The sequence below is a fragment of the Lithobates pipiens genome, unplaced genomic scaffold, assembly GCF_037356315.1.
Source record: "Lithobates pipiens isolate NorthernLeopardFrog02 unplaced genomic scaffold, aLitPip1_a1.2 Scaffold_30, whole genome shotgun sequence".
NCBI lineage: Eukaryota > Metazoa > Chordata > Amphibia > Anura > Ranidae > Lithobates > Lithobates pipiens.
Window position 1 is genome coordinate 141,430,373 of NW_027507791.1, and position 16,770 is coordinate 141,447,142.

The 16,770-nt window shown below is 43.3% G+C and overlaps 1 protein-coding gene across 2 annotated transcripts in view; it reads left to right on the forward strand.

The window, feature by feature from the left end:
- Positions 1-16,770, forward strand: part of INO80 (INO80 complex ATPase subunit) — a 392,097-nt gene that overhangs the window by 260,256 nt on the left and 115,071 nt on the right. For both annotated transcript variants that reach the window (XM_077464921.1, XM_077464922.1), the window contains exons 19-21: positions 5,661-5,746; positions 14,553-14,720; positions 15,444-15,577. In XM_077464921.1, coding sequence (XP_077321047.1) covers positions 5,661-5,746; positions 14,553-14,720; positions 15,444-15,577 — 388 coding nt within the window. The remainder of the gene's footprint in view (positions 1-5,660; positions 5,747-14,552; positions 14,721-15,443; positions 15,578-16,770) is intronic.

The following is a 16,770-nucleotide window of genomic DNA, read 5'->3' on the forward strand; positions in this document are numbered from 1 at the left end:
GTGGCCATGTCACAGAGCTTATACATCTTGACCCCATATCTGGCAAGCTTGCTGAGAAGGTACTGTTTGAATGACAGGGACTCATCAATGCAGACAACTTGATGGGGAGTAAACAAGTCTGCAAAACATTGGTTGAAGTGGTTTATGAGGGGCCGAATTTTGTAGAGCCGATCGTATTCAGGGTCTCCACGAGGACGACAGAGGTCATTGTCATTTAAGTGCATGAACCGCAAAATCTGCTCATATCTTGCCCTGGCCATGGAAGTAGAGAACACAGGCATATGGTACATTGGGTCAGTGGACCAATATGACCGCAACATACTCATTTTAACTATGCCCATGTTGAGGGATAGGCCCAGAAAGGTCTTAAATTTGGAGACCGTAATCGGTCTCCAGTCTCTGGCAAGGGAGGTGAATGGGGGGAAGTACAGGTGCTGCAGAAGTGGTGGATTCCCAATTAGGATTGGCGAATGCAGCAGGATGGGCACTATGGGCACGATGGGCCTGTCTTTTTCTTCTTGGTGGCAGCAGGACACTACTTGTGCTTGCCACCTCGCCAGCTTGAACTGCACTTATGGGACTCACCAAGTGTTACTGTAGTGCTGGATGTACGACCAGGGTGTACTAAGCTGCTGGTGCTTGCCAGTTCACCAGAAGGAATAGCGGCGCTAGTACTTCTCTGCTCTATACGAGAGCCCTGTGGTTCTTGCACCTCAACTAAAGAAGATCGGTGTCTGGTACGCCTGACCTTGGCAGGGACCACAACTCCGTCTTCAGAGCTATCTGTCATGGAGCCAGTGTTGTCTACAGGATCATATTCTGAGCCTGAATCTGACAGATGAGTGACATCCTCTTCACTATCTGTCATGCTCAGAAACATGTAGGCCTCTTCACTAGTGTACCTAGTGTGCCATTTTGGGCTCTAAATTTAGTGGTACGCTAGTGAGACTCGCAGGTAAAAAAGCTCCTAGGCTGTCAGCAAATGTAACAAACGCTACCTGAAAAACTGTTAGCGATCACAGGGGTCAGGCCTGACTCTGCGAACACTGCAGCTATGTGTTTAGTGTTTTGTAAGTGACAGTGATCGATCGATACTGCACTTGGGTGGGCTGGGCTGGATGGAGTGGCAAAATGCAGGTGCTAGCAGGTATCTTGGCTGATCCTGCTAACACTGCATTTTTGGGACCCTAAACTGCTGGGGACGCTAGTATAGATCTGATCAGATCAGATATCGATCCGTTCAGATACTATACCAGTAAGGGATGTGTATGCTGCGTGCGTGGGTGTTAGTGGTACTGGCACTAACCTGATGCTGCTTGGGATGACACAGACCCTATCTGACCCTAAAACCTAACTTATATCACCCGCCGGGTGATCAGGTGGTTAAACTTTTATTAGGTAATAAACGGCGGGTGCCCTGTTGCTATAAAACAAACTAACCAGCGTCACCCGTAACAGTTATACGGTGATCACTTGTGAAAGGGTTAACTAGGGGGCAATCAGGGGGTTAAAACCTTTATTAGGTAATATATGGGGCCTGGCCAATTCTGACATTTCTCTGCTACATGTAAAATTCATAATTTTTTTGCTAGAAAATTACATAGAACCCCCAAACATTATATATGTTTTTTTTAGCAAAGACCCTAGAGAATGCAATGGCGGTTTTTGCAACTTTTTATCTTGCACGGTATTTGCGTGTTTCATGCTTAAAAAAACAAACAAACAGTAAACTTAGCCCAATTTTTTTGCATAATGTGAAAGATGAAGATACGCCGAGTAAATAGATGCCCAACATGTGACGCTTCAAAATTGCACGCGCTCGTGGAATGGCGCCAAACTTTGGTCTTTAAAAATCCCCATAGGCGACGCTTTAAATTTTTTTACTGGTTACATGTTTTGCATTACAGAGGAGGTCTAGGGCTAGAATTATTGCTCTCGCTCTAACGTTCGCGGCGAAACCTCACGTGTGGTTTGCACACCGGTTTCATATGTGGGTGGGACTTACGTATGTGTTCGCTTCTGCGTACGAGCTCACGGGGACAGGGGTGCTTTTAAATTTTTTTTTTTTTTTTTATTAATTTTAATTTAATTTTTTTAGTTTGACACTTTAAAAAATAATAATAATTTGATTACTTTTATTCCTATTACAAGGAATGTAAATATCCCTTGTAATAGGAATATGGCATGATCTGACCTATTTACAGTGAGATATGGGGTCAATAAGACCCCACATCTCACCTCTAGGCTTGGAAGCCTAAAATCAAAAAAAAAAAAAAAGGTCACGGCTTCCCAGCCGCGGCGGCACCGTTATTTGAATGCAGAGGCCGGGCATGACGTCATAACATCACGCCCGGCCTCCGAACGATCATAGAGACTCTGACGACCATCTGGTCCGCCGGAAATCTCTATGATCATTATCCAGGGGCCGGCGGATCCTGTGTCCGACTCGCCAATGGAAGCGGTGAGTCGGTAGAACAGCCGCTATGATCGTTCTTTTGGTGCAGGGAATGGCCGGTTGAAAATGCCGATATCTGAATGATGTCTGTAGCCTCAGGCATCATTCAGATATAACCCCGAAAAGTCGAGGCCGTCCCAGGACGTCCGCCCGGCACCAAGCGGTTAATCATACTTACCTATAGTTGCATCGCATACTAGCACATTATGAAATACTTACCTTAGAATGAAACCCTCCAGCGGTGTGCTGTCACCGCTCACAGGGCTTCCATTTTCCATCTTCCTTATGGGTTCACGGGCTCCAGCTGTATGAGTGCCTGGGGCCGTGATGACGTTACTCCTGTGCATGCCAAACCCTCAGAGCGCATGCACCGGTGATGTCACTGGCTGCATCCAGTGTAAATATTTCCTAAACACCGCAAGTTTAGGAGGTATTTACTGTACCTGCAGGTAAGCCTTATTATAGGCTTACCTGTAGGCACAAGTTCACAAAATGAGTTTACTACCGCTTTAAATCTAAGTTCTGTTATAATCATCTCAGCTATGCCCTATGGGACACCTCTACAGCCTTGCAGGGTGGCTCCAGAACCGTAATTAATAGTGCATCCACTCCTAAAGCCTTGCAGAGCAGCACCAGAGTAGTGTTTTGACAGCAAAGTAGATCCTATCCTCTCCTCCTTTCATCTGGCCCACGTGACACCTCTGAACATAAACTTGGTAAATAGGAAATGCTAAACTGTCTATCTCGGCTCTGGTACCACCCCAGAAGACTGAAGGAGTAGATGCACTGTCACTCACGGTTCTGGGGCTGTTGGAGTGCCCCATGGGGTGCAGAGAAGATTATAACAGGACTTCAATTTAATGTAAACAAGTTTAGATTTAATGAGACTTGGCAATTATAACTTTTAAGGTCATTTTTCAAAATAAAGCCATTGCTATTTAGATGGATTTTTTTTAACAGTTTGTCATGAGACAACTGTAGAAGAACTCTGCTTTCAGTCATTATGCTATAGCCCCCTCATGTGACTTGCAGATTTGTCACTTGGGGTAGCTAGTGGGGGGGGATAATTGAGGAAGAGCAGGGTTTGAAAATTGATCATATGCTGTCACAGTAGCAAAACGGAGCACTGTGAATTGTCCAGCACACCGTTACCACCCTACACTGCCACGTTCACCAGGCATTTACACTCTTCTAATCTTTTTTTTTTTTTTTTTAACAAATGTTCACCACGCATTGTTAGGAAAAATGTTTTGAAGATGTGTTTTATTTAATGACACATTAAGAACTCAGGTCATTTAGGTCACATGATATCTAGATGACTCATCTCCATTTCAACTATCTGAAAACGTCCGCGGGACTATTTAGTCACTTAAAGCTTTCATTTGGGTAATCCGCTTTTAAATATCTGCTCTCCAGCATTTCCTTTCGCTTGGAGTACTTGGGCGTAATTCTAGACACAGTCCAAGCAAAAGCCTTTCTTCCAGAAAACAAGATGAGATCTCACACTTGGGCCTTAAAGTCAGTAATCCGTCTCTGATGCCGCGTACACAAGAGCGGATTGTATGGTGTACTTAGTCCGTCATACAATCCGACGGACAATCCGTCGTAGTTTCCACTGAACGGACTTGACCACACACGGATACACAAACAGTCCGTCGAAAGCTTGCGCGATGACGTGTACAGCACGTACGACGGGACTAGAAATAGGAAGTCCAAGACACAGCAAAGCACCCTTCCGCCGTGTAAATCCTTTCTGGGCATGCGCCATTCTTAGTCCGTCGAACTAGCATACTGACGACCGTATTGTCCGCTGAAACCAAAGTACGACGGACAGATTTTTGGAAAATCCGAAATTCTTAGTACTCCGGACTGCACGCTGAAAAAGTCCGCTGAAGCCCACACACGAGCGGATTGTCCGCTGAAATGTGTTTCAACGGACTAAGTACGTCAAACAGTTCGACCGTGTGTACGCGGCATGAGATTCTCTAGGAGAGTTCTAAGCATCCTAATAGCCTCCTTCGAGGCTGTTGCATTTGCCCAAATCCATTCAAGAAAGGTGATAACAGATGTTTGCCTCTCAGGCTGGGAAGAAGTGCTCCAATCTCTCATGTTTCAGCGAACATGGTTGAGAAAGCCAAGCTCCACGTCAACATCTTGCCCTACTAAGTTCCCACCTTCAGAGACACCCTATCAGGGTGTAATCAGACAACCCCTGTTTGTGGCCAGAATCCCTGAACACTGGCATTGGATGCACTTATAATTTCCTGGACTCAATTCAGGATAATTTATGCTTTTTCTCTAGTGAAATTCTGCCTTGACTGCTTTGCAAAATAGAGCAAGGAAAGTAACCAGTGATTCTCATTGAACCAAACAGGTTTAGAAGAACCTGATACAGGGACATACTCAGACTTCTGGGAGGCAACTCCTGTCCTCTTCCAAACAGGCTAGACTTACTGTCTCAGGGCCCCCTGGTTTAACCTGAGCTTTTGAATCTCAGAGGGACAGAGAAGTCTGATTCTGTTATTCCCGCATTGCTAAAAGCAAGGAAAGCCACTTCCAAAAAGCTCTACTATTATACCAGGAAATCCTTCTCTTGCCATGAACACAGGCTCTTCAACTCCAAAGAATACTCTTTGCCTTATTCTGGCCTTCCTACAATCTGGACTCGTAAAGGGCAGATTTTGGCCTCGTCCATTCCTTGCTCAACACCTCTTGCTTTCCCTTTGTACAAATATTTATTCAGGGTTTTTCCTGGATCAAACCATGAGTCTTGTGCCCAAGATCCTTCTTTCTTCCTAAGGTGTTGTCTGCTTTCCACTTCAATAAAAACATAGCTCTTCTTTGTGCCCTGCAGTTAGTAGTAGGATAATTGATTTGTGAAGTGGCTTTCAATAACAGTAATATCTAGCAGTTTCATGTAACAAATCTTAAGTCTCTGACTGTCCCCTACAACATGACTTCAGTCTCTAACCATTTCCTCCAGTAAGTCTTCAGGGGCATTACTTATAATAAATATTACTGGATATGGGGCCCTTTGGCCACATCAGGGGCCACATCAGGGGCCAGGTAAGTATAACATGTTTGTTATTTATTTTACTTATTGTTTTTTTTTTCCTTTAATATTACTTTAAATGAACATCTTTAAAAGGGCTGTTAATTGCAAATGTATAGAAAAATGTATGTTTTTTTGGGGTCTTTTTTCCAGATCAACTTTCTCGCTTACATATGATCCTTAAGCCTTTTATGCTCAGGAGAATCAAAAAGGATGTTGAGAATGAGCTTTCTGACAAGGTGAGATATAAAGTAATTTTTGGGTAATTATGATTTTCTTTTTTTTTCGTAAACTGTATGCCAGCATTGTCCATCTTTTGTAAATAACTTTTTCATTTTTTGGTCTCTATTTATTCATTGCCAAGTAAAACCACAGTACCACAGAAGAAGATCCTTTAGCTGTCATACTCTGAACATCAGAGTTGATACATTTCAAATATGTATACTATATAGTAGACTCTATAACTTTCACATAGACTACATAATACATACCCTTTTTTTTAACAAAAATCCCAGTGGCGATTAAAGGATAAGTTCACCTTTAGTAACATACTATATATTACACCCGTATTTAGGGTGCTTTCCACCCCTAGAAGGGCTGTCTCATTTAAAATCGGGGCCCGCAGCCCCATCATTGATTCGCAGAGATCTGTGAATGTATAAAGTACAAATTCCATCTTCCATTGTGGCAAACGGCTTGTAGTTCTCAGTGGATTACGAGTGCTCTGATCAGCACACTTTTAGTCCATTGACACTTTTTCCAGCTTTCTAACTGAAACAAAGCCTGTATGAAGGTAAGGGCAGAAAGCTGATCATGGATACAATGCTTTGCTCCAATAAAGAAAAAAATAATAAATAAACATTGTTTTCTGTAAATGTGTATTTATTCTTTTTTCCTTAACCACTTCAACCACAGAAGATTTTCACCTTTAATGACCAGCCAATTTTTTGTGATACAGCACTGCATCGCTTTAACTGACAATTTTGTGCGACGCTGTACCCAAACAAAATTTACGTCCTTTTTTTCCCCCACAAAAAGAGCTTTCTTTTGGTGGTATTTGATCACCTCTGCGGTTTTTATTTTTTGCTCTTTTAACAAAAAGAAGCAGCAATTTTGGAAAAAAAGTGTATATATTTTTCACTTTTTGCTATAATAAGTATCCAAAAATGGATTTTTAAAAAACGCATTTCTTCATCGGTTTAGGCCAATATGTATTCTTCTACATATTTTGGGTAAAAAAAAATTGCAACAAGCGTATATTGATTGCTTTGCGCAAAAGTTATATCGTCTACAAAATAGGGGGATAGATTTATGGCATTTCTATTATTTTTTTTTACTAGTAATGGCGGCGATCTGTGATATTTAGCATGATTGCGACATTGTGGCGGATGGATCGGACACTTTTGACACATTTTTGGTCCATTGATATTTATACAGCGATCCATGCTATAAAAATGCACTGATTACTGTGCAAATGTCACTGGCAGGGAAAAGGTTAACACTAGGACAATCAAGGGGTTAAATGTGTTCCCTCATGTGTGTTTCTAACTGTGGGGGTATGGGACTGACTAGAGGAGGAGACTCCTGCCCATTGAAATGAATGGTCACCACTGCTGAAGCACATGCAATGCGATTTTGCAGCAGTGCTTCACCTCCCCACTAGCAGCCGAATAGCGGGGCTAAAATGACGGTAAATCGCTGCTAAATCTAGCAGCGTTTTACCGTCAACGCCTGCCCGATCCAGTGTGAAAGCAGCCTTAATAAGTGATGCAGAAAATGTCTTACACATTTATTAAACAAAACAAACCTACAATCAGTTCACTTGTATGTATAATTTAGATAAAAAAAAAAAATATTTATTAAATACACAAAAACAGGTACTCAAAACTTTTGGATGAAAAAAAAAAGGGCTAACTTGCGTTTGAAAGATCTCTGCGCAAATACCGCGTCACATAAAATATTGCAACAACCGCTATTTTATTCCCTAGGGTCTCTGCTAAAAAAATATATATAATTTTTGGGGCTTCTGAGTGATTTTCTAGCAGAAAATACTGAATTTTTACTTGTAAGCAACAAGTGTCAGAAAAGATTTAGTCTTTAAATGGTTAAACTGAGAACTTCAGGGAGTTCAGCCCATTGAAGAAGAAACATTAAATCACTTTGATCTTTTCTTGGCAGCCTGCCCAGAGAGGAGGAAAGTCCTTCACTGATGTCTTCAGGCAACTTACATTGACTTCTATTACAGAAGTATTTTGCAAGTCGCGCTGAACATGTAATCGGCTTTTTTATCAGCACAATCGGCCGATGCCGATTAATTAAAAAATGCCAAATATCGGCCGATATATCGGTCGGCCAATATATCGGTCGACCTCTAGTTTAGACCCCTTTCACATTGAGGTGCTTTACAAGCACTATAGCACTAAAAATAGCGCCTGTAAAGCACCTCTCTTGTCACTTCAATGTGAGAGCTCCAGGTCTCTCACACTGGAGTGGTGCGCTGGCAGGAAGCTAAAAAAAAGTCTGCATCTTTGAGGCGCTTTAGGAGCCGTGTATGCATCACTCCTAAAGCGCCTCTGTACATAGCAGCTGAAAAGCACCACTAAAGCGATGGTAAATCACAGCTAAAAAAAAGCAGCGCTCTGCCACCGATGCCCTCCACGCCTCAATGTGAAAGTGCCCTAAAGGTTAAACTTCTCTTCCAATTTCAGTGAATGGCCACATGTCTTTTTAAATTCCCTTTCACTGAGAAGTTTTTTCCCTAAACTAGTATGGCATTTGTACATTGCTATCATATCCCCTCTTCAAGCGTCTCTTTTCCAGAGAGAATACGTTTAATGCTTGTAGTCTTTCCCCATAGCGAAGATCCTCTAGTCCCTTTATTAGCTTTGTTACCCTTTACTGGACTCTCTCCAGTTCCAGCACATCCTTCCTGAGGACTGGTGCCCAGAACGGGATGGCATAATGAAGGCCGGATCAGAGTATTATAGAGTGGGAGAATTATCATTTTATCTCTGGAGTGAATCCCCTTTTAAATACATGCCAATATTCTGTTGGCTTTGCTTGCAGCAGCTTGGCATTACATGGCAAGCTTTTTTAGGCATTTTTTACTATAGCCTCGTTGTTGGAGGTGTAACTGAAGTGCTTTGGCTTCTTTCTCGAATGCTGTGTTTTCACTACAATGTCTTCTCAATCTAAAATATTGTCCAAAAGAGACACTAGCCACCAGAGAGGTTGGATGGGAACTATTGGCATGTAATAGTGAGTTTCCTGCAGATGGCTTGCGGAACAAAGTTGAGCCAAGGCCCCTATCTTGATTGACTAATATCTGAACATCCAAAAAGTTCAGTTTTTCTTGCCGGTATTCTAGAGTAAACTTGAACTTGAGATTGTATTGGTTATCTTTTAAATTCTCAAAGAAGACAAGCAACTCATCCTCAGTGCCTGTTCAAATGAGAGAGATGTCATCAATATAGCAACGCCATATTTTGCAAAGAAACTGTTGCATTTCCTCTGTGAACAAAAGTTCTCATTCCCACCCCCCCCCCCCCCCCCCCAGGTACAGGTTGGCGTAAGATGGGGCACACTTTGTCCCCATTGCCACCCTCTGCACCTAGAGGTAGTGGGAACGGCCAAACAAGAAGATATTGTTGGTCAGAATGAACTTCAACAGATCTGAAATGAATCTATTATATGGTTTTGAAGTTTGATCTTGTTCAGAGATAAAGCCCTCCACAACAGCCATCCCTCTTTCATTTGGGATGGAGTTGTAGAGGGCTTCAACATCTATAGCCACCAACCATGCTCCCTTTGGGATATGTATCCTGTCGAGAGTTCTGAGGAGGTCCATGGTGTCCTGCAAAAAAGATGTAAGGCCCTCCAAATGGGGTCGAAGATAATCATCTATCAATTGACTTGCAGTTTCTATTGGTCGTCCCGGGGGTAGAGTGAGATTTTTATGAATTTTTGGCAATGCATGGAGAGTAGGTGTCTTAGGGAATTTAACATTTAAAAATACCCATGTCCATAAAAACTAGGAACAATGTTCTAGCTATCACCTGACTGAGTTCCTTAAAGACCCTCGGGTGTAAGTCCCGGTGACTTATTTATGTTAAGTTTTTTAAGTCTATTTCTGATACTGCCTTCTGTTAGCCATGAGGGTACACAGTATAGTCTTTTCCACCCGTGAAGATTGTAGGGTTGCTTGTATTTGTTGTGCTTCTATCCCACCACCAGCATTATACTGCTCTCACCTTACAAGATGGACCTAATATATATCAGGTCAACCACACTTTTCCCTTTTATCATGGGATTACTCTGTTCCTCTTGTGACAGAGCGAGGCTCTGTCCCTGTGAAATTGGAGGAAAGAGGGATCTCCAACCCTGTGTCCAGGTCTTGAGGATAACTAGCAGGGTGTGTGCCCAGCTGCACACAGGCCATAAAACAAAGGGGCTGTTGGGAGTAGAGTGTGAGGGATGGTGGAGTGGAGTAGCTTGCTGCTGTGCATGTCCAAAGAGCCCAAAGCTGTGTGCGTTGAAGGGTTGAAGCTGTGTGTGTCCAAAGAGCCCAAAGCTGTGTGCGTTGAAGGGTTGAAGCTGTGTGCGTCCAAGGAGTCCAAAACTGTGTGTTGAAGGGCTTGAAGCTGTGTGCGTCCAAGGAGCCTAAGACATTGTGTATCCAAGCAGCTCGTTTGAGGGCAAGTACTTATAGCAGCACTACTGCTGAAGAGTAGCCAGGTGGGCTAGCATTTTCATTTGGATTGTGTGTATTGAATTTAAGATTGGACCCCTGCGTGGGATTACTGGATGGACTAATATTTTGTTTTTCTTATAATAAACGTGGGCTACCAGGCCCTTAACCATCAACGCCTGCCTGATGTGGACTAAAAAATGCATCTACCACTTGAGCTAAACACCCCAATGTCACAAGTGGTGGAGAATGCGGGCAGAAGACGGTGAAATCCGGGTCCTTGCTCTACAGTAAGTTCACGTCAGGAACTATTGGCTGTGTGTGGAAGTGCAGCCAGGCAAAAGGCATTGCGTGGTGTACCTGTGAATGAAAAGTCACATTTTTTTTTTCTTGCTATGACCTGGGTTTGTGTGCATGAGACAGCACAATCAGTGTGTGCAATGTGCAGGTGAGGAAAGCTTGCATGAAGAGAAAAGCAACTTGCTTTAAAAGAGACACTTTCATTTTCCTGGACTGTTTAAAGTTGTTCTGGAGTCTCTAAGTATGGGGCGGTCAAAGCTCCTAAAAGAGGCAAGGTTTGCTGAAATGAGAGACGGAGCTCTGTGGTTGGAGGGGTTGTTACCGCCCGAACGAGCCCCATACATACCTGATCAGAGTGTATCAAGGAGAAAAAGGGCTGGGGTTGTCCCTAGCAACACTGGTGCAATGAGTGCACAGGTGACTGCTGTTATGGAGAGTCCACCAGCATTTGAATCTGCAGTGGATTGGTGCAAGCGGCATTTAGCAGCACTGAACCAAGCTACAGAGGAAAGGAAGCCAACCCTCAGTGCAAGGGGAAAGCCGCTGGATGTCCATAACTGGAAGAGGGCTATTGTTGCCCCTGGCAAAGCTGATGCAGTTAAAACAGCTATTGTGAAAGATGTGAATGTGTCACAACATGAGACGGGATCCAGTAGAGAGAAGCCCATGCTATATGCAAGGAGCGAGGCTGATCAAAGGCTGAGGATGAGAGTGGTTGCCCATAGCAATGCAGAGGAAGCCAGTCGGGCTGTCTCTGTACCATGGGCTATGTCTAATAAGGATCGTGGAAAGTGGCTTAAGGAGGAGCCAATTTATCATGTTGGAGAGAGCCAGCAAAGTTCTGCTGGGAGAGTGCGGTCTCCCATGGCAACCGGAGTGAAATTTATGCCTGAAAGGAGCTGCAGTAGAGGTTTGGTTTAGCGTCCCCACAAAGAGGCCTGTGCATTCCGGCCAGCTGGGAATCACCAGGAGTGAATCGCTTTGGAAAAAAATCGTCCAGTACCATGCCTGGAATGTGGCCAGCTGGGGCATGGCATGTTTTCTTGCCCTAGGTTGTGGAATACGGCTGGAGATAATGTTGCTGAGAAAGTTTTGTCTGTAGGCCCAGATTCCGGTGAAAATATGTTTGCAGTCACCCCTAGCAACAAGAAGTTTCCTGTTGTGCCTGCAGGGGGTGCTAAACGGTGGGAGATGCCTGCTGTAGTTTCATCCCATGGCCACCAGGAGGAGTTGGCCAGTAAAAGTGCAGCAGAGGACTGGTGCATAAGACGACGTACTCAAATGAAGATGGTGACCCCAACTACTGCGGTGGGTAAGACTGTCTTTAATGAAATGATGGCTGGAACTGCTGATTTCATGTATAAAAGGACTGGTTACGAGACTGTCCATGATGATGTGGGAGTGACCCCAGTTAGTGGGGCCACTGAATGTGCACTTGAGAATGACTTTTCCCTATATAGTGGGAATGCAAGGGTTAAAATCCAAATAGAACCTGTGTTGATGACTAAAAGTGTTGTGTCTAATGACTATCAGGCTCAAGTTGACCATGGGCTAGGACAGCCTACAAATGCGAAAAATGCTATAAGTGTTACTGTTAATGAAAAGTTTAATGCTGTTGGGAAAACTTTTGCTCTAAAAGAACCTGGGGTTAGCAAAAATGGGCCATTGCCTATAGCAACTGGTGGTAAGACAGCACAGTTGTCCACAGGAATCTCCAGGGAACTTCATGTACTGGAGTCAGAGGTTGCCCTGGACAACTGCGATGTCACTCTGGTGGGACAGAAGGGAACTGTACTGTGTAATGGTAATGTGTTAGTGCAAGCTGCTAGTACTAAAAATGTGCAGGTAAATGGTGGATTAACACAACCTGTGAAAAATGCAAAAGTGTGTGAGGCTTATGAAATGCAAGCAGAGAAAGGTGGTGAATATGGTGTATTGCAACCTGTGCTACCACAGTCTGACATAATTTACAATGACTGGTGTTATGAGTCTGCAACTAAGCCAGTCTGTTCTTATGTGTCTCCTTGGGCAGAAGGATCGGTGCTGAGGAGTACCGCAGAAGGGAGCTCGCATACAATAGATTGGAATAGTTGGGGTGAAAATCTTATCTCCCTGATAGATAAGGCTTTTATGCACAAAAATAAGGTGGACACAGTTTCTGCTGGGCCAGCAGGAGGGGCTGCAGAACAGCCTGTACCTGAGGGTGCGGTGGCTGCTGCAGGGGTTAACCCTGGTGAGCAGGATGAACCAAATAAGGTCACAGCAGAGACATTGTCCGTGACCCACAAAACTGAGGTTGGCATGGAGTGTCAACGTGACGTCACTGGTAATGTTCTGGAGCAGTTCACTGATGCTGAGCCTGAGAAGTTGGGTATGAGTCCAGCAATTGGCAGCGCTCTGGTGGAGCACCAGGCTGTGTTTACCTCCAGCTGCGAGAAGATTCCATTAACCGTCGCAACTTTTCAAGTCTCAGCAAGTGAGTCTCTCTGTATCCCCAGTGTCATGAAAATCCCCAGGAAGGACTTGGGTCTGGAGTCAAGGGCCTGGTTTATAACCGAAGCATTAAAAGAGATGCTTGAACTTTGGGATGTACAGCCAATCTATACTAGTGTGTCTCCTCCACAGTCTGATGGTCTGGTATTGCGGAGTACCACTAGGTGGAGCACTGTAACAGGGGTGCTCAAATACCACCAAAAGAAAGCTCTGTTTATGGGAAAAAAAGGATGTCAATTTTGTTTAGGTATTTACGCCGCATGACCGCGTAATTGTCAGTTAAAGCGACACAGTGCCGAATCGCAAAAAATGCTCTGGTAATTAGTCATTAGATCAAAGTCAGTTAGCCAATCAGAAGACAGAGGGCGGGGCAGAACAGCAGCTCCATATCTGAATGGACACACTAAGCTGTGGCTTGGCTTGACTGCCCCCAACAAGCTGCTTGCTGTGGGGGCAGTCAACAGGAGGGAGGGGCCAGGAGCACCTGAAGAGGGACCAGAGAAAAGGAGGATCTGGGCTGCTCTGTGCAAAACCATTTCACAGAGCAGGTAAATATGACGTGTTTGTTATTTGTAAAGAAAAAAAGGGACTTTAGTAGCACTTTAAATATGCAGTGAACACTATGAGTATCATTCTCTTTTGGGCACTGGATTAACTTTCCAACACCCACACTGACCAAGAAGGCAGTATACAGGGGAACATAGTAATCCCATGATAATGGGGAAAAGTGTAAATGACCTGATATACACAAAATCATCAAAAGTATTGGGACACTTGCCGTTACACGCACATGAATTTTAATGGAATTCCAGACTTAGTCCATAGGGTTCAATATTGAGTTGGTCCACCCTTTGCTATAACAGCTTCAACTCTTCTGGAAAGGCTGTCACACATTTGTGAGGTCAGGCACTGATGTTGGACGAGAAGGCCTTGCTCGCAGTCTCTGTTCTAATTCATCCCAAAAGTGTTCTATCAGGTTGAGGTCAGGACACTGTGCAGGCCAGTCAAGTTCCTCCACCCCAAACTCGCTCATCCATGTCTTTATGGACCTTGCTTTGTGCACTGCTCAGTCATGTTGGGACAGGAAGGGGCCATCCCCAAAATTGTCCAAAATGTCCTGGTATGCTGATGCACTGAACAGTATTTTTATAATTAATTATCATTTGTGTATGTGTGTGTATATATATATATATATATATATATATATAATATGTGTGTGTGTGTTTTTTTTTTGTTTGTTTTTTTTACTGTTATTGAAGAATATACACATTTCCTGTATATATACCTTTGATCTAAATAAAATCTTCATATATTTGTTTGTTTGGATCAGCACATACCCGTTTTGATTTGCATTTATTGCACTTTATTGAATATATGAGATTTGCACATTTAAGGATTGCATATATAAAGATTGGCAGGCACCGTTATATGTTACACAGGCAGAGTTTGTCATTTAAGATGGCACAATTATTCCCTGCTCCTCACAAAGCCCATTAGGTACTGTCTAGCAAGTGAAGAAAAAAAAATACAATAACTAACACCATACTATTGATTTTCCTTTCCAGATTGAAATACTGATGTACTGCAGTCTGACCAGTCGACAGAAGCTGCTCTATCAGGCTCTAAAGAACAAAATATCCATTGATGATCTCCTTCAATCCTCCATGGGTACAGCCCAGCAAGCACAGAACACCACCAGCAGCCTTATGAACCTGGTCATGCAGTTCAGAAAGGTAGGCTGTTCGCACACAGTAATATATGCTTCCACTGAAAACACGTTATGTTTCATTCTTTTTTTTTTGCCTGTAGTCCTGGATAATCACTCTAACAGGTAGGGCAGCCATACATACACACCTATTGGAATATATTTGTGTACAAATCAGATTCATGTACACTTTTGCTTCTATTTTTTTTAATTATAGATATATCTCCACCCATTGTTTTGAGTGTTTTGGATTCATCCTGTGTACAAAATATTTATGTTTTTGATTTACCTATGCTATATACATCTGTGATGGGTTTTGTGCTTTCATTAAAAGTACAGTTATTCTAAGGGAGATGGCCCCATAAAAGTATGAGGGGAGGGACAGTGCAGGCACTGCTAGTGGCTAGTGCCATGACACTGAGATTTGGGCAAGCATCTGGGGGGAGGGTGGGTTTATTATAATGAAAATTTTTAGATAGTTTATTATAGCTGTACTTTTTAAATGAAAGTACAGTTGCCCTTTAATTTACCGGCAGAGTGTATTAAAGGTAAAACATTTTCTTCTTGGGGGGGTTTGCATCATTAGAGAATACAACATTAATCTTCCCATCCCCAAACACACCCCTACACTTCACTTTAGTGGACTTCATCTTTAAAAATGTTGGCTGCTCAAGGGATATGTGGTAGAAAGGAAGTAGTTGTTTGGTTACCATATCAGTGTTGTCATTGTTTTATATTCTTTTGCTCCCAGGTGTGTAATCACTCTGACCTCTTTGAACGCCAAGAAACTTGGTCACCTTTTTTCCTTGCTTTACGACCATACAAGGTGTCTAAATTTCTATATCGTCACGGCAATATAGAATGGTTTAACCACTCACGAAACAGGTATGTATATCAACTAAAGATGGTTTATGGAAGTTATGGCATATTGTTAAAAACCAAAGAACCCAAGTTTTATCCTCTAAATAGCAATAATGGATAGTTTCACTTAGCAGTGAAAAACAGAGGGATTTCATGTGTAAAAGAACAGGCCGGTCTATTGTTTGCTTTGATGGATACTCTAAATCCGTGGTTCTCAACCTTTTTAGTGCCATGACCCCTTGATAAAATTCCCCAAGTTGTAGGGACCCCTAACAGTAAAATTATTTTTGTAGCAAGACAAGTAATTTGTGCCCCTAACCCATAGACATTTAGGGCTCCCTGAGTCCAGTACAGTATTAAAACCCCTTATGGTTCATTTTAGCATGTACCGCTCTTTCTCTTTGTTCTCCTTTTTATCCCTCTCTATCCTAATTCCTTGTTTTTTTTCCCCCATCCCTCTCTCAAGCCTATCTTTCTTATTCTTTCCTCTCCCTTTTTCTTTGTTCCTCCCCCTCTTTTCCTCTCTCTTCCATCAATTCTCTATTTTTATTTCTTATTTTACTCCTTGCTGGCGGAGAGTTGGGATGAGTGGCAGTGCTGGCGGGGGATGGGATGAGTGGTAGTGTGGGGGGGGGGGGGGGTGGCTGGAATTCTGATCAGCCAACTTAAGTGCTCTTGATCAAGATCATCTGCTGATATGAGAGCTGTAGTAGGGACTTTTAATGGCAACTCTAATCACAGGTAGTGTTACTCACTGTGTCTCCGGCTTTGTGGTGTCTCGTAGCAGTGACACTTATGCTGAAATCAGGAAATAGGGCCCCTCCCACTTCGTATTCCTCACCAATCAGCTGACCTCTAGTCTCTGCCCCCCAGCCATGCTGTGAACTGTATGGGCGGCTGCGAAGAGCCTGAGTGGGTGGCCACGGGCTCCAGGGACAGCCCTGCTGGGTGGCCGCGAAAGGCTGGGAGAGCAGTGGGCTTCAGGAACAGCCCAAGATTTGGTGACCCCTTGCAAATCGTCCAGACCCCAGGTTGAGAATCACTGCTCTAAATAGAGATCAGCTATCAATGTAAATCCCAAACCTCCCTAACTAATGTTACTGTTTGGCCTGCATTTGTACATTGAACCACAAACAAAAACTTAAAAGCTTGGATTGGTGGCTTGTGACTTTCATGTCTTTCTTGAATCAGAATGTGGGAAGATCAACTCGGGTTAT